The following is a 26,266-nucleotide window of genomic DNA, read 5'->3' on the forward strand; positions in this document are numbered from 1 at the left end:
ATGGGAGTGGTTTCCCCCATGCTGTTCTCATGATAGTGAGTGAGTCTCACAAGATCTGATGGTTTTATAAGCATCTAGCATTTCCCCTGCTTGCACTCACTCCGTCCTGCTGCCCTGTGAGGAAGTGCCTGCTTCTCCTTTGCCTTCCAACATGATTGTAAGTTTCCTGAGGCCTCCCCAGCCATGTGGAACTGTGAGTCAATTAAACTTCTTTCCTCTACAAATTACCCATTCTTGGCTATTTCTTCATTGAGAATGGACTAATACAAAAAGTCTGTAGAAGAGGAACCTTGGGAAAGAAATGTTATATGTGATTGAGCTAGCTAAGATTAGATGTGCTATTTGTACATTTTTCTAAAAATTAAGCATTAATATCAAAAACACTATGAAGGGAAATTAGAATTTCATCCCCTATGTTAAAACAACTTTTTCTTGAGGTATTGGTCTACTTTTAATAGGAAATTGTGAAAAGACTTTTTGTTTGTTTGCTTTGTTTTTACCTTTTAGGTAATTGGCCAAGGAAATATTCTGTGTTTTGTCAAGATAATTAAGAAAGTCAGTAAAAGAAACGCCATGATGGCTGACTTGCCAAGATGGCTGACTAGAAGCAGTTAGTGCATGCTGCTGTCATGGAGAAGAGGCAGAGTGGCAAGTAAACACTAGTTCTTCAAGTGGATCATACAGGAGGCCATGTTTTGATTCATCAGGGAAGCAACAGCGACCCACAGAAAGCAAAGAAAAGCAAGGCAGGACAGCTGCCCACCCAGGATTGGTGCAGAGCCAGAGAAGGCTCCCAGCTGTGAGGAAAGGATGAGTGAGAGTCACCAGGGACCACACGTCTGCATAAGCTTTGTAATCTTGGGCACAGGAGAGGCCCCCAGCTCCCCTGGGCTTCCAGATCGACACAGAGAGCTTTGCGGACTCTGTGCAGAGCTACCACTCAAGCCCCCCGAGCTCCATGAGCCCTGGATTCCCAAGCATGCTGGTGCCAGCTGCCATAGCCCTACCAACAAAGGAGCTGAGGCTCTCTAGTGCACCTCTAAGACAGGGACCACATGCATGGTGCTGAGGAGAGGATGAACTGCACATTGTACCTCATCATGGAAGGTCCAATGGCCTGGGCCCCCAGCACAGCCACCCCACCCCAACCTGAACATTCCAGCTGGTCATCGCTTTTCTTTCCTCTGGGATGGACCTCCCAGAGGCAACTAACAAGCCTGCTGCAATTGCCACTGCTGCAGCCCATGCCCCTGCTGTCCTCAGGCTGGGGAGAGAATAAAGAATCTAAGAACTGTCATTGGCCTCCACCATGCCACAGCTGCTATACAGTAAGGTGGCCAGACTGTTTTCCATGCAGATCTCTGACTTTGCTGCTCCTGATTGGGCAGGGCCTTCCAGCTTAGGCCCCCAGAGCAGCTGCCTCACTCCCACCTGATCATTTCAGTTAGTGGTGGTTCTTCATTTCTCTGGGGTGGAGCTTCCAGAGACAACTGACAGGCCCTCTGTCATTGACACCACCATAGTACCCACTCATCAGTCCCACCACCGAGGCTAGAAAGGGAACAAACAGCCTGATTGTTGTTGCAGGCCTACAGCACACCACAGCTATCCTATGGAGAGGAGGCCAAACTATCTTCTTTGGTCTTCCCTAGGAAAAGCACCCCCCAAGCCTGGGCCCACAGCACAGCTGCCCCATCCCTGGCTGATCACTCAAATTAGCCATAGCTATGCATTTCTTTGGGGTGGCACCCCCTGAGGTAACTGGCGGGCTGTATGCCATTGCTGCCATTGCAGTCCCCACCCCTGCAAGGTGGGGACGGAACAAAAAGCCTGATCTCTCCCCAGGTCTGCAGTGCATAGCCTGGGAGTACTAAGGCACTCGAGTGAGAATGGAGCCCACACTCTCAGAGCACTAAGAGGGGTGAGTCACAGGGGTTCATGGGCTGCAGCAGGAATAGGCATGCCTCACTCCACAGAGCCAGACTGAAAAGGTGTGGTCTATCTCCCTACTGCAGCCTCTGACTGAGGGAACCCTGTAGCCTAAACCCCTAACAAAAGAAATGCAGGTACAGTGCCAGTGATTGGAGGGAGTTCTCCCAAGGCCCAGGAGTAAACTCGGTGAAGGGGTCACCTCTCTTGCCACTGCACCACAGAGCAAGCTTGCAAGTGGCAGGAAATACAAAGGAGCCATGCAGCTGAGTAAGAGCCTCTACCAGCAAATACTCTTAAGCATCATCTACTGGATTGCAGCCCAAACTACAACAACAAAAATACTTTGCTAATATAACCCCCTGTAAGACTAAGGGTAAGATTTCAGCCCAAATAAAGAACCTGCATAGAACCTTGGCCCTCTGAAAACATCTAGAAATGAAGCCAATTAACTATACTCAATTTATACCACAATTAAAGGAACAGCAACCTTCTCAGATGAGAAAGAACCAACACAAGAGTTCTGGCAATGCAAAAAGCCAGAGTGTACCCTTACCTCCAAACAAGTCCACTATCTCCTCAGCAATGGTTTTTAACCAATCAAAAATGACTGAAATGACAGACATAGAATGTGGAATCTGGATGACAAGGAATCTCATGACTATTCTGGAGAAAGTTGAAACCCAACCCAAGGATTCCAAGGAATCTAGTAAAATGATCTAAGAGCTGAAAGATGAAATAGCTATTTTAAGAAAGAATCAAATTGAGCTTCCACAGCTGAAAAATTCACTATAAGAATTTCATAATATAATCAAAAGTATTAACAGAAGGATCGAAGCTGAGGAAAGAATCTCAGAGCTCAAAGGCCAGTTCTTCAAGTCAACTCAGTTGAACAAAAAGAAAAATAATTTTTAAAAATGAATAAAACTTCTGAGAAATATAGGATTATGTAAAGAGACCAAATCTATGACTCAATGGTATTCCTGAGAGACAGAGAATAAACAACTCAGAAAATATATTTGAGGATATAGTCCATGAAAATTTCCCTAATCTTGCTAGAGAGGATGACACGCAAAACCAATAAATACAGAGAACCTTGGCTAGACCTCATATAAATCAACCATCCCCAAGGCACATAGTCATCAGATTCACCAAGGTCAAGGTAAAAAAAAAAATCTTAAAGAGAGAAAAGTCAATTCATGCACAGAGGGAAATCCATCAGGCTAGCAGCAAACCTCTCAGCAGAAATCTCACAAGCCAGAAGAAATTGGGGTACTATTTTCAGCATTCTTAAATAAAAGAAATTTCAACCAAGAATTTCATATCCCATCAAACAAAGCTTCATAGGTGAAGGAGAAATAAAACTCTTCTCAGAAAAGCAAAGCAGTTCTATTTAAAAAGCGAAGGTTTTTCTATAATTACGTAACTGTCTTTGAAGTATTTTAATTATCACTCTGCTTAAATGACTATTGTTCCCAGTGACCTATGATCCTATTTTAATTAAGTATTTTAAACCTTTTGACATTTTTAAACAACTTCTCAAAATCAAACATTAAATTAAGGCCTTTTGACCTCAAACCAACTTTGGAAGTTTCCCAACTGACCTCTGGAATTTCTCAAAGGAATTTTTTCCTCTCTTCTTATAAAAAAGAGAGATGTGTTAAATTGCATGGGAAGCATTGTCAAATAATAAGTGTTGCTGAACCGTCTTTAAGTTATATTGCATGGGTATGTTATTAATATGTTTTCCAGAAATTATATGAAATTCCCAGAAACCTGATAGTCTTGATATATTACTATCACTCATAATTTTAATTATTTTAAAATACTGTATATACAGAAAAGGAAACAAAATTTTCTTGTCAATTGCATTATAATTAATTTTCACCAGACATTTAACCATTATCATTTAAAGTCTTGTCATCCACAGACAGCTAATTGTTTTACTTTGGTACTTTCCTGAAAGCTATTGAAAACAACTATAAACCTAAATTTTTCACCCTTGAGGGGATTCATGGAAACAACTCTGACAACATAGGTTTCTGATAACCTTAGGTTCATACAATTAGATTAGATAAGAATTTCCAGAACTCTAATGAATAAATTGATTGGTTCATAAAACCACTAACCCCACATCAAGTAGAACACGAATTAATTGGTTGCCAAGGAAATGCTTTGGCAGTTTTTCATACTAAATCAGCCAGTACTGAAATTGTTAAGATATACAATTTGAGTGAGCTCCATAAAATTGATGCAAGTCAAATTACTTGTGATGAACTATTTCATAACCAGTGCCTTGTGCCTGAATTGGAGAAACCAACTGGTATTTAAAAGGATGTAAATTCAATGTTAAGTGTGGGCTAATGGAGGGCTTGGACAGTTGCTTGGTCCTTCCTGACTCCTTAAAGCTTTAATTATTAAAAGCTCTGTACTCTTTAACTCATCAGAGGAAAGATAAAATAATTCCAATTATTTTAAAAAATACTGGCAGGCTGTCTGTTCTAAAATTGCTAAAATGGTTTATAACCAATGTCTGGTTTGTCAAACCCATAATTTTGACAAGACAGTAAAATACTCAGATGATACATTTCCAGCACCTGCTGGATTATCTGAATATTTACAGACGGACATCACTCAATTCCCACCTTCAATGAATATTTTCTGGATGTACAGAAGCTTTCCCATCATGCAGGAAGTTTGCTGATATAACAGTAGCTAAAAGGTTATCACGAAATGTGTTTGCTTTATGGAATATTCCTGGAGAATATTCCTCCAGTGGTAGAGGTGCTCATTTCACTGGACAAGTTATAAAGCAGTTAAATAAGTTATTACAAACACAATGGTATTAGGCAAAGCTAACTGAATTGACTGTATTGCCTTGTTCAAAGGTAATACTGACTGATGGCAATCAGCTCCACTCCCCTTGGAAAACATAGACTGACCCCTTATAAAATAGTTACTGGAAGATGTACGGCCCTAATAATAGACTCACAAATCTCACACTTTCATAAGTTCTGACATGACTTAATATTACAAGATTTTAATGCATTATGCTTGTGTGTGTGTGTGTGTATATGTGTGTGTGTGTGTGTGTGTATATGTGTGTGTGTGTGTGTGTGTATATATTTATTTATTTTATTTTATTTTATTTTATTTTATTTTGAGACGGAGTCTTGCTCAGTCACCCAGGCTGGAGTGCAGCGGCGGGATCTCGGCTCACTGCAAGCTCCGCCTCCCGGGTTCACGCCATTCTCCTGCCTCAGCCTCCCGAGTAGCTGGGACAACAGGTGCCCGACACCTCGCCCAGCTAATTTTTTTGTATTTTTAGTAGAGACGGGGTTTTACCGTGTTAGCCAGGATGGTCTCGATCTCCTGACCTCGTGACCCTCCCGTCTTGGCCTCCCAAAGTGCTGGGATTACAGCCGTGAGCCACCGCGCCCGGCCATGCTTAAGTATATTTTTACCAGTTAAAAGAAACCCTTTGTGACCCACCAGCTGATGACAACTAGATCTTTCATGATCTAGAACCCACTGAATGGGTCTTTTGGAAGCAACACCAGAGAAAGGCTGCCCTTGAGACTCACTGAAAGGGACCATACCAAGTTTGCCCACCACCCACACTACCGCAAAATTTCAGGGCCTCAAGCCTTGGATCCCTACATCTCAACTCAAGAGAGCCCCTCCAGACTCTTGGGACAGTAAATCCACTGGAGATCTCAAGGTAAAGCTGACTAGGGAAGCTTTTCCCTAGTCATGTGATAATTAAGATTTCAGAATTGACAGCTTTTGCAGGGAACTAGACTGAATGTTGACTATCTCATGTTAAACCTGAATCCCTATATGATCTTAGAGATATTCTAGTTCACCATGTAACAGATTTCATTAATATTCCACGTCTGACTATTTGTTCAAATTGCACATCTGAGCTGGGTGCAGTGGCTCACGCCTGTAATCCCAGTACTTTAGGAGGCAGAGGCAGGCAGATTACCTGAGATCAGGAGTTCAAGACCAGCATGGCCAACATGGTGAAACCCCATCTCTACTAAAAATACAAAAATTAGCCAGGCCTGGTGGCACACGCCTGTAATCCCAGCTACTCAGGAGGCTGAGGCAGGAGAACTGCTTGAGCCCAGGAGGCAGAGGTTGCAGTGAACCGAGATCATGCCACTGCACTCCAGCCTGGCCGACAGAACGAGACTCTGTCTCAAAAAAAAAAAAAAAAAAAATTACTCGTCTGGTTCTTTCCATAGGATTAGGTTTTTAGATTCATATATTCAGACTCTTGCTTAAATCGGAGAGTAGGAAAAACCTATATTGAGGGTTTTGCAGCTCAATTATGCCAGAAACTAAGAAAACCAAAAGAAAGATAATTTGACAGTTTGTAGACAACTTTATAACCCTAATCCCTTAATTGTAACAGGTCATCTACCATACAACGATTCAATAATGAACCCTTGGATAAATATTACCAGTGCTTCCCAACTGGTGATTTCTAACACACAACGTATCACACAAGGAGCTGTCTCTTGTGCCCCTCCAGGATATATTTTTATCTGTGGAGGATTTAATGATCAACCATATGTGTGGGCAACTCCTTGTCTCAAGTGGAAAATAAGGGACCAATGTGGATTAGAGATTCTAATAGTACCACTGTCACTTCATAAGCAACTGGAAACTGAATATTGGTCTATATCTCTTAATTTGTGCCACGGATTAACAAGAAATTGTGGTTGCTTTGGCAGCACATATACTAAATTTGGAACGATACAGAGGAGGTTAGAATGGCCTCTGTGCAAGGATGACACACAAATTCATGAAGCGTTCCATATTTAAAAATAAAAATAATAAAGAGGAATTTTCTGGCAGGCTTAAATTGCTCTAAATGGGCATCTTTTGTAGAATGGTTCTTCCTTGGTTTGGCATAAATGTATATAGAGTTATCATTAGAAATCTGTCTCAAATATTAGCTACTATAGCTGACTGTATTGCAAAGGCTATCGTTGCCCAGAATCCTTTATAAATTCTCTTGCTACCATTGTTTTAGACTGCTTTGGACTACTTGTTGGCTGAACAGGGAAATGTGTATGCAATGGCTAACACCTCATGCTGCCCTTTCATAAATATGACTGATATAGTAGAAACCCAGTTTTAAAAAATCAACAAACAAGCTACTTGGTTAAAACAAGTAGATTCCTCTTCTGGCTCATTTTTTGATTGATTTTATTCTAATTATTTTGGTTCATGGTAGACTCTGTTAAGGAATATACTTCATTCTCTTAGTATTATCCTCCTGATAACCATCACAATAGTCTCCCTGGTGTGCTATATTCTCTCAAGTGTCTTAAATGCTCATATACAGCCATCTGTTGTACATCAAATGGTCTCACTACTGTTAAAATAACAAAAACACAAAAAGAACATAAGGAACCATTCAACGAGACTGATGCCACGAATGATGTATTTCATACCAAGACCAAACAAGTCCATGATGATGGTGACAGAGTGGCATCAATGTCCAATTTTAAGAGACTGACTAAAAGGAAGATATTGTTAAATTAACTTAAATTTGGCCTGAAGCTGCTTCCATACCTTGCATTCCTGTGCAGCAAATTTCACCCTAATTTAGTATGTAAACAAACTGATACACAGAACAAATAGCTGAGTCTCAGCCAATCACAGAAAGCCAAATCATCACACCATGCCCAAATAAGGCAAATGCCTAATTGTAGCTAATCAAATGATTTATCTGTTTTGCTTTTGTGTCCATCCTATAAAAGCTCATTGCTCAGGTTGCTGGGCAGAAAGAGCTCTCTGAACTTCTTCTAGTTCTGAGGTTTGCCCAATTCAAGAATTTCGTGTGTGTGTGTGCTCAAATAAACTTTGGTAAATTTATCTAAAATTTTTCTTCTAACAGTTGTAATACTAAAATTTGGAGACATTTGTGCATTAAAATAGCATTACTTTCAGGAATTTATCCCCAAACTGCAACGGTGCTTTTCACATCCTATTGTCATTTTTAAACTGTGTTAAAGAAATATTAAATTCTATACATTTTGTATCAATTTCTTTCTTTTTTTGTGAATGAGCATAATTACGTTTTCCAGGTTATCTTGCCATATGGAAGCACGCTCTCTGAGTGACATTTATTGTTGGTCTGACAATCACCTGCTTACATTCTTTCAAGTGGAAGGGCAGATGCAGAACAACAGAGATGGGTAAAAGTTGTGTGTCTGTTTCCTGCATTGATATTAAATGCCTGATTTCCTGTAATTAAATAAATATATATTTAGACTATTGAAGCAAAAACCAGAAAAGGGCCTTCAATAATAGGTCTCAAAGTGAAATGTCCAAAGGAAATAGCCAAATTCCCCCTTGCCTTCTGGGTAGAATTTTAAAAAGAAGAAAGATATCTGTTGTTAGCATTAAGCAAGGGCTATGTGAAATCAACAGGAAGAGGGAACACTGAAAGATTAAATTAATCCAAGATCTGTGTCTTGTGCTCCTCAAGTTATTCTTCCTATTTCCATTTTACATGTTTATCCTCAAGAAAAACTATCTGTCTTGCACTTACTGTGTTCTTTAATAAACACAGCCAGATGCAGTCACTCACATCTGCAATCCCAGTAACTCAGGTAACTGAGGCGGGATGATCACTTAACGCCAGGAGCTTGAAACCAGCCTGGGCAACATAGCAAGATCCCATCTCTAAAAACAATTTTTAAATTAGCCCAACCTGGTGCCATGCCTGTATTCTCAGCTGTTTGGGAGGCTGGAGTGGGAAGAGCATTTGAGTCCAGGAGATTGAGGCTGCAGTGAGCTATGACTGCACCACTGCACTCCAGCCTGGTAACAGAACGAAACCCCAATCTCAAAAATACAAAAAACAAACAAACAAACAAAAACCTCTGATTTTTCTAAGGATTTAATTATGATAGACAAGTCACTCAAAGATTTAGACACAACAAATTATGATTTGACACAACAAAGAAATACAGTTTTTAGTCTGATTTTAACTCAGCAATATGAAAAGCATTACTTTCTTTCTCTAAGCTGTGTTTAAAGAAAAAAGCTAATGTTTTTGATGAAATGTAATGCCTTAGTCTAAGAAATTCATATTATAACATCTGTAAGAATATTCTGTTTTCTTAACTTTGTCCTTGAGAAATATTTAATAGTGACTTTTATTGCTAAAATAACTTTCGTGAAAAATGTATTGACTTTAACTGACCCAAAATTAATATCGCCCTAAGTCTATACAGCTTTCAAAAAAATGTTTTTCTTCACTAAGATTATCCCTTGAAGGTTGCAATAAAAGACTTGATATTAACTTCTAAGGTTTTCAAAATCTGCAACCCAAACTGCAACATTTGATGGATTAATAGTATCTCCTCCTTTCACCATCCCAGTTAGCCAACGACAGATTGACTTTGAAATGCCAAGGCTTTAAAGAAATGAAGAACAACCCAAATACATGTACTCAACCCCACCTTTGATTGTTATTATCAAATTTTAAATCCCAAAATGATTTGCTTTTAAAAATTAATCCTTGTATTAACATTAGCAATCGAAGCACTTAAAACCTTAAAGGACCAAAGAAAAGCATTCTCAGAAGCCTGAATTTAAAACAAAATCAAAAACAAAAATATCCCTGCAATGTTTAAGGCTAAAAGGATCTTCAAAAATTATTCTGTCCTACTTTTTATTTTAAATGAAAAAATGAAAAAGCTTCCCTTATTAATTCACTGGATTGACAACTTAAAATGCTATTCCTTCATACCCTACCATATCTCCATTAAATAAGCATCATTTCAGTGGACCTCAAATATTATGCATCAGAATTTTCCAAGTTGCTTGTTTAAAATGCATATCCCTATTATCATAATTATAATTATCATTATCATCAATAACTCCAACTCAGTAAATGCAGATTGGGTGCAGTGGCTCACGCCTGTAATCCCAGCACTTTGGGAGGCCAAGGCAGGCAGATCATTTGAGGTCAGGAGTTTGAGACCAGCCTGGCCAACATGAAACCCCATCTCTACTAAAAACACAAAAATAGCTGTTCATGGTGGCACACGCCTGTAATCCCAGCTACTTGGGAGGCTGAAGTAGGAGGATCGCTTGAACCTAGAAGGCAGAGGTTACAGTGAGCCAAGATCCCTTCACGGCCCTCAAGACTGGGCAACAGAGCAAGACTCCACTGCAAAATAAAACAAAATAAAATAATGAAAAAGCTTCCCTTATTAATTCACTGGATTGACATCTTAAAATGCTGTTCTTCATACCCTACCATATCTCCATTAAATAAGCATCCTTCCAGTGAACCTCAAATTTTATGCATCAGAATCTTCCAAGTTGCTTGTTTAAAATGCACATCCCTAGACATTATCAACAATAACTCTGACTCAGTAAATCCACATAGGCCCAAAGAATCTGTATTTTTAACAAGCATCCTTCGTGACTCTAGGACAGGTGGTCCATGGAACAAACTTTGAGGCATGATGCTAGGCAATAATATAAACAGGCCATGTGCTTAATATTTAGCCTGTCAGTGGAAACATTTTGTTTAATAGTTTGAAGAACTCCAAAGGCAAAAGATGTACTTGGGAAAGGCAGGGTTGAATAAGAGTCATTTTACAATAACATGTTTTCTAAAGCCTGTTTCATTACTTAGGAGAATACCAATAAATGGAGGTGAAGGCAGTGGGGGAGGAAATCCTTTGTCATTATATTGTACAACCCGAGGACATTTTCCTACAATTTTGGAAGTGCACTTTAAGAGACTGCATAAAATGTGGGGGAAATGTCAAGCCACATTATGCTTTTAAAAGCAAAACAAGAAAAAACAGCTTCTAAATAGGTACTGAAGAATGCCATGAAGTATTATGATTTTCATTTCTAATAATATAAATGAACATCTTGAGCTTAGTTAGTATTTTTTTCAAATTCTTTTAGAGATAGTATTCTTTTTGCTGAGGTAAATGTAGATGAATAAGAAACGGCAGAACTTATTCTTAAGTGATGTGAAATAATGTGAAATAATGCTTTTATCTATAAAGCACAGGGTTTTTTTTTTTAAAAAAAAACTATTTGATATAAATTAGTGTGATTCTATTTTTAAACATTTAGATTTATATAAATTCATATGATAGCCGAAGTCTTACCCCAAATATCATAAATTCTACTGGGTTGCTGATTGCTTTCTATTAGTGCATTACTGCATTTCTTTTAAACGAAAGTAGTTTTGCTTTTCAATTGTTAGATTTAACAATTTTAGGTAAAAATCAGTGGTCTTATTTTTTGTTGATTTTCATTAAAATGTCAAAATATTTCATAGTTTAAGAAAGAAAGTAAATGGAACAAACCAAATGACTTTAATTTTGATACTTATAAAAATCTCAAATGGATCAGTTGAGGTATATAAAAACATCAGACACTCATATTATTTACAGCCTTCCCCAACTGAACAAAATCTAGACCCACAGAATTGACACAGGATAAATTCAGGGAGGCTTACCTACTCCTAGATGGAGCTGCCCAGGAAAACCAGAGGGCCCTGATGGGACCCACCACTCTGAAAACAATGCTTAGTTCCTTCAATCAGCAGCAATCCCAGCAATGCAAACCACTGAAGACAGTCCTGATGTGTGGACAGCCCCACTATGTGGATGCCCGATTTGAGCTCACACTAGGAAGGATGATCACCAATCAGTGTCACAATGTCAATATTCCAGGGGTGTTCCTCATCTATAAATGACCAATTCTGGGGGGTAGGGTGGTCCCAAACAGGTTTCAGGACTATGAGCAGTGGCTGTGAAGGACAGAAAAGGATTTGTCTCTAATACTAGACACAACACACCCAATATGAAGTTCTCTAAGGACCCTCTGAGAACTAGTAAGCCTGGTGGCTGCAAATCATTGCCAAATTTACTTGTAGTAGTCTACTGACACCCACTAGAGATTCAAGATTGCAAAACTCAACTCGCTTACTTGGTTCGTTCAAATACTTTTGCATAAACAAGAAACATACAAGGAAATTTCAAATGTTCTGTTTTACAGTACAATCAGATTGGAAAGTACTTGCCTCAAAGTTACTATCAGGCCTATTAGTGTTTAAGAATTTGCGGTCGGGCTCTGTGGCTCATGCCCGTAATCCCAGCACTTTGGGAGGCTGAGGTGGGTGGATCACAAGGCCAGGAGATGGAGACCATCCTGGCCAGCATGGAGAAACCCCATCTCTACTAAAAATACAAAAATTAGCCAGGCGTGGTAGCACATGCCAGTAGTCACAGCTACTCAGGATGCTGAGGCAGAAGAATTACTTGAACCCGGGAGGCAGGGGTTGCAGTGAGCTGAGATTGCACCACTGCACTCCAGCCTGGTGACGAAGCGAGACTCTGTCTCAAAAAAAATAAAAATAAAAATAAAAATTTCATATTTCTTCCTTTTGGCATGAATCCTCATACTAAAGGCTGCACACCAATACTCAAGAGGTAAAAACTAGCTTGCCTTCTAGAAAATAGCTGGAGGGCAGAAAGGGGGGTAACAATGAAATAACGAACAATTATAATAACTTTCATTATTGAGAATCTAGGAGAAAAGCTCTGATAGTCACTTTTTCAACATCCATTATTTCAAATCCCTATAAAAACAAAATATATGTTATACTCTCTTAAGAAAAACAGGTCAGAAAAACGAAATAAGCTGCTGAAGGAAATGCACAAAGATTTGAACAGAAGATGCCAAAGTCTACACACTTTCCACTATTTAAAGCCCTATCTAGTCTCCCATTGAGAGAAAATAAAATTGTCATATCATGAGATTAAAATTTTGCAGTTGTGTACAAATAGTTTCTATGAATATGTATATGTATTGTAGAAATAGAGATGGATAAAGACACAGAAAATAATTGAGAATAAGCCAAGAAAAGGAGCAGCTATCCCAATACCACTAGTCCTAGTTCTGCCCTGGATGTAACAGTCAGAAAATCACTCCACTCTCTGGGGCCCAGTTTCTTCATCTGTAAAATGGAATTAATAATCAAGAATTTACTTCTCCTCAAAAAACGATAGGGACATGTTAAAAAGACACAGGAGCCAACCTGAAGGATCCCCATTAGCCAAAGTTGGAACAATTTGAGCAACAAAATAAACAGCGATGGTACTAGGTGATAATCCATATAATAATTTTAAAATCCATGAGTTCATACTAATATAAATAAATAATTGAAAAAATACATGGATGGAGGAGAAGAAGCAGCTCTTCCTTACAGGGGAATCCCAATTAGTAAATATAGAAAGAATGAGAGAAATATATAATCACAATTAGGCAAAGACTAGAGAGTAAGAATTGCCGCAGGCAACTTCCACTGAAAGAGACTAAAATCAGTGAGTGAAGATTTGAAAAGAAACAGGCTATTATTAATAGAAAACTCTCAAACTATCTTACCCAGGATATTTATCAATTTCAAAGGGACAAAATAATAACTTTACAGTGAAAAAACCCACAAGACAGAATCTTAACCAAGTGATCAAAGTTAACATCATCAGTAATAAGATACAGCCTGTACCCCTTAATATGATGTACTGAGAAGAATACAATACTACCATTGCAGTAGTCTTGCCAAGAATATGTAACCTCAATCTAATCATGAGAAAACATTAGATAAACCCAAACCGAGAGACATTCTACAAAATAGCTTGCCAGTACCCATCAAAAGTGTGAAGTTCATAAAAAACAAGGCAGGAAAGGGAAATTGTCACAGATTAGAGGAGACTAAAGAAATAGAACTAAATGCAATGTAAAATCCTGGATTGGATCCTAGAATAGACCAAAGGCATTAAGGGGAAGACTAGTAAAATATTAATTTTCTGGTTTTGATAATTAAGCTATGATTATGTAAGTTGTTAAAATTAGGGAATGTATTTAACTGCAAACATATTACAATTAAAGGTGAAGTATTGGGTTCCTAAATCACATCCCATGCTTTTCTATCTCTGAGTCTTTTATCACATCATTCGCTTTAGCTGAAATGTCCTTGTTCTCTTCTTCTTGGCCAAGTCTTTCCCGTACTGCGAACTCAAATAGAATGCTAGCACCTTCATGGTTCCCACGGTCAGAAGTCATTTCTCTCTCCTATTACTCCCACAGCACTTTAACCACACCCTTACCATAACACGTACCACATTCCCCCTTGTATTTTAGCAACTGATATAAATGACTCATTAATCCTGCCTGACAAGATTCATTAAATATTATCATATTATCTCTGTTATGCCACACAATGACTATAATTGTATCTGACACAGACCTGGGGCTCAGTAATGGCTTTTGAAAAGACCCTTGATTACAACTGCCATTGTGAACTTCAAGTTCGTAAGGCATCAATAAATAATCCAGACTGCCAATGTATTCATATGCAATGAGAGCTAGAACTGCCAAGGCAATAGGGGGCTCATCTCAGGTTAGCCAGCATATTTTTTCCTATTAGAGGAAGCACATATGGAAAGCTAAATTAGGATCAGAAGGTTGCTTGGGAAGCAAGGAGAATAAGTTGGGCAATTTTCGTGAACAGAGCAACAGGCTAAATGGCTTGATCATAAAACTACACCCACTACAGGGCCAGACTCTCCTGTTCTCAGCTCTGGGCTTCATCTTTGCTTAGTGCTCCATCAATACTGACAAATTTTTCCTTTATGACTATTTGTCTATTTCCACCCTAACTATTCTCTCCTTTTTAAATTTTTTTATCATTTATTTTGCCATTCTCAGCCCTGGCTGCATTTTAAAATCACCTGGAGAACTCTCAAAAACCCTGATACCTGGGCCATTCCCGAGGACCAATTAAATCAGACTTTCTAGAGGTGGGTCTCAGGCCTCAGGATTTTTGATAGCTCTCCAGGTGATTCCAAGATGCAGCCAATGTTGAGAACTAGTACTATATTGATAAAATTTTTGCTTACCTATGTTAATATCACCAAGCAGAAAACAGACAAGTCCAACATTTCCTGCCTTTTTCCCTGATATCATATGTTCTCTCCACCCCCCTCTCCTGAGGATACGTGATCTCACCTATTCTGTAGTGTGTCTACTAATTTAATGCCTAGGTTTCTGGAGACGCCTTGTCTTCACCCAAATGGAAGGCTTTCAGGCAGTATCTCACAGGCCTCCAGTGCAGCACATTGTTAGGTCTATCAGCAGTAAGGTAGGACAAAATACTTTTAACATATACAACAGGCAGAAGGATTCAATATTTTATTATTACCATCAGTGTTTGACAGAAATGAGGTGGGAGGCAGCTGGAACCAAGAGGTAAAGAGTATATCCAAAAATATCTTGAGTGCTAACTTCTTTGTGGTTCACTATGTGGGTCCACCATGTGATAGAAAAATGAATCAGAAAAAGATCAATCCCTCATGCTGAGAATTTGACGTGGTTCATACGATGTAAACTGTGCTTTGTACCATGAGAGATAAAGATGCTATGAGAATTGGGGGGATTGCGATTGGGGTGGGGAGTGATTTCTAGCCAGGAGATTATGAGAGGCTTTGTTTATGGGAAAGGAACCTTGTTTATTGGAACCTTTGATTACGGGAGAGTAGGTGGCATTTAAGCTGGGCCTGGGAGTCAGGGTAAGATTTGAAGATGTGGGACTAGGAGGAAGGGCATTCTCAGAGGATATGGCCTAAGCAAAGATGAAAAGGCGTGAAACTGCGGAGGATGGGCAGTAGTTCCATTTCCTTCCTACATGGAGGAAAATAGAAGACATTAATATTTGAAATATTCTGTCATTCTGGTAGTTTTGGAACTATTCCCTATCAAAGATTTGGTTAAATCTTGACCAGAAATTATGAGAGTTCAGTTGTCTGATGTTTAACACTCATAATCTGATGTATGTGTCCAAAGGGTTGGGTAGTAGATGCAGAGGCCTCACTCATGCATTTATATATTTCAGTCTTGAAAGGCCCCAAATTAAATTATAGAAGAGGGAATCTGGAGATAAAGAGACCAGCCGTTTCAATGGTAGTGACAGCATTTTTCTGTGAGGTGCAATTTTGGTCACCTGCCATTTCCTATACTATTATTTTACCTTAATAAAAAGAAGATAACACCAGCCCTGTGCAAGTTAAGAGTAAATTTGGGTCTGATGATGAGAAATATCTCTGTTAACAAGAACGGAGCAATCTGTGCAAGTCACTCCTCAGGAGTCTGGGGAAGTGGCAACCTGCCAGCTCAGCTGCACACAGAGCCCAGGCGGCCCCACAGCTGTCTCTCAGCACTGCCAGCAGCCATTACCGTGGCAACGGCCCCTCCCAGGAGAGCAGCTCAGCCCACTGAAACCATCCATCATTTAAAAATCAACACAGATGATTCCAGATGAGATCCTGTGCAACAACCACAAAAATCTTTTAGAACTGTCCTAAGGACGTAATTCAGACAATATAGACTGTGAATTCGATGGGTGATTCTCAAAATTCAGTATGCTTTGGGCTCATTTGGCGGGCTTGTCAAAACACAGATTGCCAGAACCCCACCCCCAGAATTTCTGATTCAATGCAGCTGGCTGGGGTAGAGGCAAAGAATTCGTACTTCTAGCAAGTTCCCAAGTGAGGTTGGTGATACTGGTCTGGGGTCACACTTTGAGAACCACTGGGTTACATACTAGCATTGTATCACTGTTGATTTCCTGATTTTTGATTGCTGTACTATGGTTATGTCAAAGAATGTCCTTGGTCTTGGAAAATACTCAAAGTTGTATTATATTTAGGACAAAGGAGTATCATGTCTGAAACTTATTCTCAAATGGTTCGTTAACAAATGTAGATAGAAAGATAAAGCAAATGTGGAAAAATAACAATTTGGGAAATCTGGATAAAGGGCATACGGAAGTTCATTGTGTTATTCTTGTAACATTTCTGGTAGTTTAAAATTACATTAAAATTATAAATTTTTTCAATTAATACAGGGAAAGAAAGTTATAGCAATATATACCATGTATGTCTAATATGGTAGCGAGAAGCCACATATGGTTATTTATATTTAAATTAATTAAATTTAAATAAAATTTAACATCCAGGCCCTCAATTGCACTATCCGCACTTCAAGTGCTAAAGAGCCATATATATGACTAGTGACTACTATATTAGACAGCACAAGTACAGCCCATTTCCATCAGCACAGAAAGTTCTGTGGAATAGTGTTGACTACAGTTTAAAATATTCTAAGACATGGAAAGAGTCTTTGAAAAAGTCAATGTCCTAAAAGCAGCAATAGAGATAGCAGTAACAGTTTAAGTAGTATGAGTCAGTTGTTTCTAAAATAACAGTTTATTAACTGAAGGAGGCTAAAGAAGAAATATGATGAAATTATAGCAGGTAGATCATAGTATGCAACATATGCATATGCAAGTATCTTTAGCTTTGCATGAATTGGTGACATATTTGCCAGAGTAATTATTCAATATCACTGCTCACACCTGTCATCATCTTACTGATTTTGTCAACAATCCATTGGATGATGGACAAGCAGATATCCAAATGACCTGGTTCTTCTCCACTCACCCTCTGCCCCGTCCACTTTCCTTCAAGCAAAGCAGGGTCAAGACATAGATGGAAAAATACCCAGCAAGGCCAAGGCTGACCTGAAGGGGAATGGCCAAGACATGGAATATTTCAAACTTGTTCAGATATTTTAACTTGGCTATTGGTTTCATTTTGGGTGATACATCAGCTAATGTGTAAAGCAGGCAAGGTTGTTTTCGCTGCTATCCCTTTTCCTTCTGAGCTTCTTTTCTTTCTCCTGTCTCTTCTTTTTTCTCTCTCAAACAAATGGCACCTTTAAGTTAGGTCGAGTTGTCCAAAGTTTCTGGCCCAAACAGGACTGTCATCTACTCTAAAGAGCATCTTTTTTTCCTCATGTCTTTTGGGCTCCAGCAACATCCAAGTGATAAGCTGACTTCATCCTAAAGTATGAACAGCACCAAATTCTCCCAAGGTGCATTTGGCTAACCCTAGCTTCCATAATATTCTGGGAGATACTTTTTGAGCATAGTCATCTTTGGGTATTCTCTGCCTGACCCAACCCCTGTCAATCCCCTCTCCATAACCTCTCAGGAGTAAACATACAGATCCACACTGCAGCTACACATGTCCATTTTCCCCTCTCCCGCTTCTCTAAGTAGCTTCACACTCCCTTGGGGCTCAGTAAATACACAGCTATTACTTGGATAGAACTCAGAGTGGTTGGGAAAATTGTAAATACCTCAAGCTGTAAACCACAAATTGATAAATATGAGGAATTCTTGTGGGGAAAAAAGCCATACTTCCATTTCTAAACTTCCACTGAAGAAATTAAACCATAGAGCTGGAATTCAAAACTCAGGACATGTACCTCTACTCTAACCAAGCATCTGTTAGAGCATTTAAATGTCCATCTAAGCATCAGACCATTCTAGAAGGTCTGCCTCTCCCCCATCAAAAAATTGTTGAAGCGTTCTTCTGCAGTAATTTCTCCTTTTTTGTTTTTTTGTTTTTTTCTTAGAGATAGGGTCTTACTCTATCACCCAGGCTGGAGCACGACGGCATGGTCACAGTTCACTGAAGCTTTGAACTGCTAGGCTCAAGCAATCCTCCTGCCTCAGTTTCTCGGCTAGCTGGAACTACAGGCTCATATAACCACACCCTGCTAATTTTTAAATTTTTCTGTAGAGATGCGGTGGGGGGGGGGTCTCACTATGTTTCCTAGTCTGGTCTCGACCTCCTGGACTAGCAGTCCTCTCACTTTGACCTCCCAAAGTGCTGGGATTACAAGTATGAGCAACCACACCTGGCCTCCTCCTTAAAATATATTCGTTTTTACTGAGTTTGCCAGTGGAGGGAAAAACCCTTCCTTAGAAACAAGTTTTGTCAATTATCTACAGATAATCATTCTTAGCTGCAAGACATGGGATCCCAGGTCTTTATAGTTCAATTTATGGTTTGATAATTGGACTTTTAAGATCTCTTTATAGAAGGCTTTTTACCATTCAGCATATTTTTATAAAGACTTCCAAGAGAAAAGGAGAGTCTCACCTCACAGTACTCCGTGATAATGCAGAAATTATCTTGCTCCACAAAACTTGCATGGAACTTGACAATGGCTGGGTGGTCCAGCTTGGAGAGGAGCTGGGCTTCCAAACTGGCCTGCACAGTTTCATTTGGATTTAGTTCTCCAACAGATATTTCCTTAAGTACCTTTCTGCAGTCAAAAAAAAATTTTTTAAACATTTACAGCCAAAAAACACATTTAACAAATATCATCAAGTGGTACAGAGCCACTAATTAATGCCCAGGTTGTGACCTACTCATATATCTGGTATTGCCTATTATGACACTGTGTCTCCTGGTGGGACCTGGGCCTGTTTTCCTGTCCTGCTTCCCCAAGGCCTCTGACCTCCTCATCTGTGTACCCTACAGTTCTATAAGGGCAGACATGGAACTAATCTTGAGCAATATTGCTGGGGTGGCCCTTCCTCCACCTCTCTAGATGTTTCAGTGTCTCTTGGTTTCTCTTATAGTTATCTATTTCTGTCTGTCTCTTTCTATGTGCGTTCACACACACACACACACACATATATGTAATCCATCACTCTCTCTGTATCTTATTCTTTCTTTGCCTCTTTCCTTCTCTGTCTCTGCCTCTTTCTGTGTCTCTCTTTGCCTCTGTGTATGTATTTACACATATTTACACACACAGGCATGCTTCTCTCTCTCAGCTTAAAGTTTTCCAAATATATTGACTTAATATTGGTAGGAGCAATATTTATTTATTTTCTTTTTAAAACTATCCTTGGCATATCATACTTTATTACTACCAGTATTTAAAAGGAAAAATTAACTAAAACCATTAATAGAGATATTTAGTATTTCTAACATGTATAAATGAAAGAGCTCATTAAATCCCCAAGCCATTAATTTAAAAATTGTGATAACTCTATGAGGAATAGACCAAAACATTATCTCTTCCCATCTAAGAAAAAAAAGAGTCTGATAAACAAATCAATTATAGTACCAAAGTGTAAACTAGACTATTGGAAAAAAATACCTTAGAACACCAATTATGTTTGCAGACACAGTCTGCTGATTATAAGTAAGCACTGGCAGTTCATTAAGGCAAGTTCAGCAGGACCAGCAATAGAAAGCATTTTACAAAAATCTTCCTTAGGAGTAGCTACCTATGCATGTCAATAAAAATGTATTATCGTAGAAAATTTCTTTAGGCCCTTTAACCAGCCCATAGATTAACCATCATTCTCCAGTCCTTCCTAACAGATGCTGACAGATGCCCTTGCCACAGGGAATGCCTCCAGCTAGTAAGCTCTCCTTGACATGCCCATGAACTTCTGCCCTCCCAGTTGAGATGTGTGCTTACCCAAGTCATTGTGTTTATTCCCAAGTCTGCTAATGCCAGTTATGCTCATCATTGTAAATTTATGACTTCAGTATAACTTAAATGAAGAATGAGCATGATAGTTATCTCTGCTAGGAAAACTAAGTCAAATGAAAATCAAAAAACTTGAAAATAAAAAGTTGCAAAAATAAAAAGCTGTCAAGTAACTGAAAAGACAGTTCTGAAAAGGTTAAAAATGTGAAAATCTAGTATTCTAAATTCAGATTGTTACAGAAAAATAAATCTAGAAAACTAGGTCCTAAAAAATAATATAATAATAATATATATCTTATGAATGTAGTTTATGCAAAAAAAAAAAAAGATGAAGAAGTCTCTAACCAGAGGACATTGAATGCTGGCTATACAGCCAAAAACTGGAGAAAATGTACAATGATATATTTTAAGTTGATGTAAATGTTTTAATTAATGTCATTTTATTTTAAAATTGTTTCCTTTTTTTAACCAAGTACCAGCTCCAATCACATTGGAGAGAAGAGCTTCTACCATTTTTTAAAATGTGATTATACTATTAACTTTTCAGTAATCCAAACAAGCCTCTCCCTCTGTTTTACGATAGAAGAACCATAATATCCTCAGGCATTACCAAAGGTAGAGCTTTCTTCTTGTTTCATATTCAGGGTCTAGAAGTTTTGATATTGCAGTCAGCACACTATTGTATAGTATTCCCCCATACCATCTCTCAGTGAGAGACTACGATCAAAATAAATAAATAAATAAATAATTAAAATTTTAAAAACTCATTACAATTCTAAGTTAGGAAATCCATCCTACAAGCTGACAGCCTAAGTAGGAAAATGTAGAAACTGCCCTTATCCTATTCCGGGGTTGGGTAACATTTGACTTTTTTTTTTTTCCCAGAGCAGTAAAAGCTAGGTTAAGTTTACATTCTCCAAAAATCTCATAAGGAAAACCTTCTAATCCAAGATGACCATTACTGGGAAGTCACTTCCCCTAAAATTTGAGTCCTTTAATATTTTATTCACTTTAAATGTTCTCCATGGTCTTCCCATTCTGAACTCATCTCATCCCCAAAAGACACCAACAGCAGGCATAAGCTGCTTCCACAGAGGAGGCCAATTTGCATTAGAAAGGGCAGCTCTGCCTCAGGAGCCTCACAGGCAAGGACTCCACTATGCCATTAACAGGTGTCTTTCAATGTGACTGCAACACAGAAAGCTGGAACACTTGTCTTCCTTCCCCTAACAGGTGTTTTCACATTGGTTTCAAACAGCCTATTGCGCTCCTACTTAATAAGAAGTAGATTCTAGAGAAATGCCTGCTTGGTAACATTCTGTAAAGACTGTTCTATCAAGATTTGGTTTAAAATGACCTAATGTTATTAGGAGTGGCATTTCAGACTGTTAGTATACCCAAAGAAGCTTGAAATGACATACAAGACTATGTTTTTTTGTTACTGAAGATTACAAAGCAGCAGGTGAAGCACAATGACATCTTCGTAGAGCTTTGTCAGTAATTTACTGTACCCCAGCTAGCATGCAGTTATAAAAGTCACAGTGGTTAAGCATGACAATATAAAGTCTTACAAACCTGCAATATTCTCTTGCTGTGAAGGAACAAATGCTATAAAAAGCTTCAAGATACTTATTTTTCCTTGCAAACACCAACTATTGTGCAGCAGAGCATGAGATTTTACATACAAAATGTAACTACCTGAGCCCCATCTGGCACCCTGATGATAAAGCATAACCCATTTGTCCACAATTTGGCAGATGAAGGGAGAGCCATTAAGACAGGTGATATCTATTATAATCATCTCATAGATGATGCAGAGACATTCACCTTCCTTGCTTGAAATCATGTCACTGAGCTGGCAGAGGAAACTCTCATTGCACATCACTTAATACGAGATCCATATCAGCCAAAGACAGCATGAAAACTTACCAAGTCAGGGACAGCTTGTTACTTGCCCAGTGATTCCCAGTCTGTCACCCCTCCTAAATAACATGACAGACATTTATTTTATCAGAGCCTCAACTCAGGAGAAATTTCATGACAGTAGCAAAATTAGGCATCCCTTGGAGACGTACTCATTTTGCAAACTTCCCAAGTTACATGCTTTCTTTCTTTCTAGAATCAGCGAACTGACAAACTTTGGAGAATAACTTTGGAAATTCGAGATAACTATGGCTAATTTCATTCCCTTGAAATTGGCCTATGTTTTGTAGAAATGGGGAAGATGATATCTTTGAGATATTCATTAAGGGCTATTTTTCTCCAAATTTTCACATATCTTTTCACATTTTCCCCCATTTAACCAGCAGCATGCGCTGCTTCAGGAAAAAGGTGACATCACCACAGAGAATATGAGTCAAACATGTCCTGAGTTTTTAAAGAAAAGACCAAGGCTAAAGAGAAAGGATCTGGAGGAACATATGAACAGTGAGTGGGTGAGCATTCTTCTGCCAGGTGAGAAAGAGATCTTTCTCTAGATCAGGGGAAGGGGACAGGGTCAGAGGGCAGGTAAAAAAAATTAGGAACTGCTGAGCCCTTGAAAATAGTTGCTGTGCTGTCAGGTCCAGAAAGGCAACTAAAAAGAGAACTCCAAGATGGGTAGGAAGGTCTGAGAGGAAGAGACCTGTGCTCTCCCTCCAAAGTAGGGCTTAAAGGATTGCAGGACACTCACATTTTCTTATGTCTAGCAAGGGTAAAGAGCTGCAAAAAGCTCTCCAAGGGGCGTGTAAACAGATGGGCCTAAGAGAGCTCTAGAATCTCCGGTACCCCAGGAAGGCATGGGAAGCAGTAGAATGAGATGCCATGCAGTCAACAGCCATCTCAGTGAGGGTCAGTCAGCTGGTAGAACTGGAAACCTTTGCAGTAGAGACAACAGTCCTTTCCTTTCTGATTTAACTATTAACATTCATTACAGGTAACTAGTAAATACCTACTACATGACTACAGTGTGGTGGGCACTGAGGAGTTAAGATCTCTGTTTTGTGTCTACTGGGAAAGATAGACAACAGGTAAGTGTGCATGAATGTGTGTATATATCATGTATGGTTATGTTTTTCAAAACTTCAAATTCCGATGAATGCTGTGAAGTTGAGGTAAGGATGTCTGAGGCCCTTCTGCTTTCAGAACTGTGATCCTGATGTGATCAGCAGCTACTGTACCCACTTAGCCTAAGTTACGGGAAATTTTCATTTCAACTTAAATGAGTAACTTTTTGGCTTTTGATTTTGCTTGTGTGTGTGCGTGTGTGTGTGTGTGTTTTATCATTTGCCTGTTTTACAAAGAGAGATTATCAAATATAATCAGGAGTTTTAAGATTTTTCATCCCTCTTGGAAGGGAGGAATTATTTTTATTGACTTTCTTAAATGGGAAGGTCTCTTTTTTCTAATTTACAAGGAAATAGTTTCATTATAGAAAAATTTGAAAACACAACATAAGGAAAATATTACCCACAATCCAACATAGAGACCATCAGAATTAACATTTCTGTGTATTTCCTTACAATCTTTTTGCTACATGTATTTCTTAATAGTAGAGACCAAACAGCTTACACAATTTGCTTACTGCTGTTTTCATGAGACATTATGATAGCAGACACTTGTCATTTGTGGCTGCCCACTTTAGACAGCTTCCTTACATTGTGGCAGATTCCTGGGCTGTGAGTCTTGCCTCCCCTGGAAAGAGAAAAACAGACAAACCAACCCTATGACTCCCAGCCTCCCTTGAGCTTGGGTGCTGATGTGTGACCTAGGTTCTGTCAGTCAGCTGCATCCAGCCAACACTTTGATGTGAGTGTGAGCTACATCAAGAAACAAGGCGGCACAGGGTCTCCATTTTGCAAATACATGTATCATCAGAAACAGCATGGCCCTGAGCTCAAGGGCAGTAGGTCACTTCATTGGTGATGTTCTGCCCTCTAGCCTGCTCCCCCAGCCCTCCTACCACTGCTGTGAACTATCTGTGTTCTATAACAAATCCTTTTCTGCTTAAACTGGCAAAGGGTGGCTGCTCTTACCTGCACCTGGGAGTCCTGACCAATGCAATTATGCATCACAGAAGTACTTTCAGGTGTTACCACAAATCACTGTAAACACTTTGGGGCAATGAAAGCCAAACCTCCAAAGGTCTGGCTCATTTGGTTCATTTTTATTTCCACCTTAGACTCTTCTAATGCATTTAAGACTGCGGTAATTCTTTCTCCATTTACAGATAGAAATTGATGGTGGAAAACATCCTGTTTTAAAGTTATTTCATCTCTTTTAATATGATATATAATTTTCAAAAGTAAAGGGGCATGAAAAAGATATATAATGGCAGAAAGTAATGTTTATTCAAAAGTTGGCACATTGATAAAAATAATGGAAAAGCCAGGAACTAAAGGTACCTAAAGGAATAGCTGGTGGGGAAAAAAAAAGAGTAGAGGTTAGTAGCAAGCATACTACAGTATACTACAGATGGAGTTTCATTTTATTTCTGTTGTTTTTCCTTCCCTTGGTAAAACAAAAGTATTATTTTTATGTCTGTGTCACATTAAAAGACAAAATTATTTTATGGGTCATCACCATATGCCGTAATATGCACTGCTTTTTGTTTTTTAACAATTAAACCCGTAGACCTAGCTTATTCGGGGGTTAGAACTCTCTAATTCATCTTGTCCATTCTACGCACCCCTAATTCATCTTGTCCATTCTACGCACCCCTGATCACAAACATGTAGCAGAGTCTTTGGACACAGCAGGGGTTAAAAGGGCATCATGGTGCAGTGCAGGGATGGCAAACTGTAGGTGCCCATGGCAGACATCAGCAACTGAGAAACAAACTGCCAAAGACTTTGAGAAAGGAAATCTCACCTTTCTGTTACTTTACCGTCTATTAACTATCTTCTGTGTGACAAATACCATGCCATGTGCTGGAGATACAAAGATGAAAAAGACAAAACTCCTGCCCTCCAAGAGAGCTCAGTCCCATGGGGAGGCCAACAAGTATATAAATAGTTGGACAGCTTCATGATAAATGATAAAATAGAGCTGGGGTTGGGCAGTGAGGATTCCTAACCTTTCTTTGAGGAGAGAAGAAAAGGCAAAATCTATGGACTAGAGTTTCAGGATGTTCATTTTGCAAATGCTAACTGCTTTATACTTGCTACAGTGCCTTTTCCCTGGGTGGATCTCAAGCAGCAAAATAAATGAATTTATCATCTTTACTATTTGCCCTGTATAAATCAATATCCAGTAGAAGAGTGTCTGTAATTACCTGAATAGACTATGAAAGCTAATCAGCATATGACTCTTTAAAAAAACTAGTTAATACATTATATTATATATTACAATATTTTATATATGGTGTATTTTTCCTTAAACACATACATAAACATACACAAAATCACACTATACATTATGGAATGTGGTATTAAAATGTTACAGGGAGGAGGAGTATTTTTTAAGAGATACATAAAACTGTCAGGTTCATAAACCACTCCTTCCTTCCTTGTTTTCTTTCTTCCTTCCTCTCCACCTGTTTATTCCCCATTTTTTCCAAAAAAAAATATTGAAGCTTTACATAGCAAGATCTTTAAAATCAGGGTTAGGAACCCTCCCATTAAGCCATGCTTTGCTCTGGAGGACTCTCTTCATTTGCGTCCCCTAGAAGGCAAACCCTGAGACGAGGATTTGAATGCAAGTAGTAATTTGGGAAGTAATAGGAAAGTGGGGAAGTGAGACCGGAGGGGAAGGAAGCCATGAAAGGGTATATCATGAAGACAGTTACCACTGAGAGCAACTGGAGCTTAATTCTGTCAAGAAACTCTGGGAGCTAGTGTAGGACATTAACGTCAGAGTTCTCCTGCCAAAAGGGTGAGGAGTGATGGGGCTGGGATATTAATCTGCCAATTCCCATTGTCCACTGACTAAAATGGCTCCC

At 38.9% G+C, this 26,266-nt stretch overlaps 1 protein-coding gene and 1 non-coding gene across 8 annotated transcripts in view; one reads left to right on the plus strand and one right to left on the minus strand.

The window, feature by feature from the left end:
- NEK11 (NIMA related kinase 11) overlaps positions 1-26,266 on the minus strand; it is a 291,394-nt gene that overhangs the window by 220,519 nt on the left and 44,609 nt on the right. For 6 of the 7 annotated variants that reach the window (XM_025374283.1, XM_025374271.1, XM_025374266.1 and 3 more), the window contains exon 3: positions 18,999-19,164. In XM_025374283.1, the coding sequence (XP_025230068.1) occupies positions 18,999-19,164 (166 nt within the window). Of the gene's footprint in view, positions 1-18,998; positions 19,165-20,959; positions 21,067-26,266 lie in introns of all 7 variants that reach the window. The other variant, XM_025374299.1, reaches the window with a different exon arrangement.
- LOC112619824 lies at positions 6,660-6,762 on the plus strand. The gene has a single exon (XR_003118326.1). It is a non-coding gene; the product is annotated as a U6 spliceosomal RNA (small nuclear RNA).

The sequence above is a fragment of the Theropithecus gelada genome, chromosome 2 (genome assembly GCF_003255815.1).
Source record: "Theropithecus gelada isolate Dixy chromosome 2, Tgel_1.0, whole genome shotgun sequence".
NCBI classification, from domain to species: domain Eukaryota; kingdom Metazoa; phylum Chordata; class Mammalia; order Primates; family Cercopithecidae; genus Theropithecus; species Theropithecus gelada.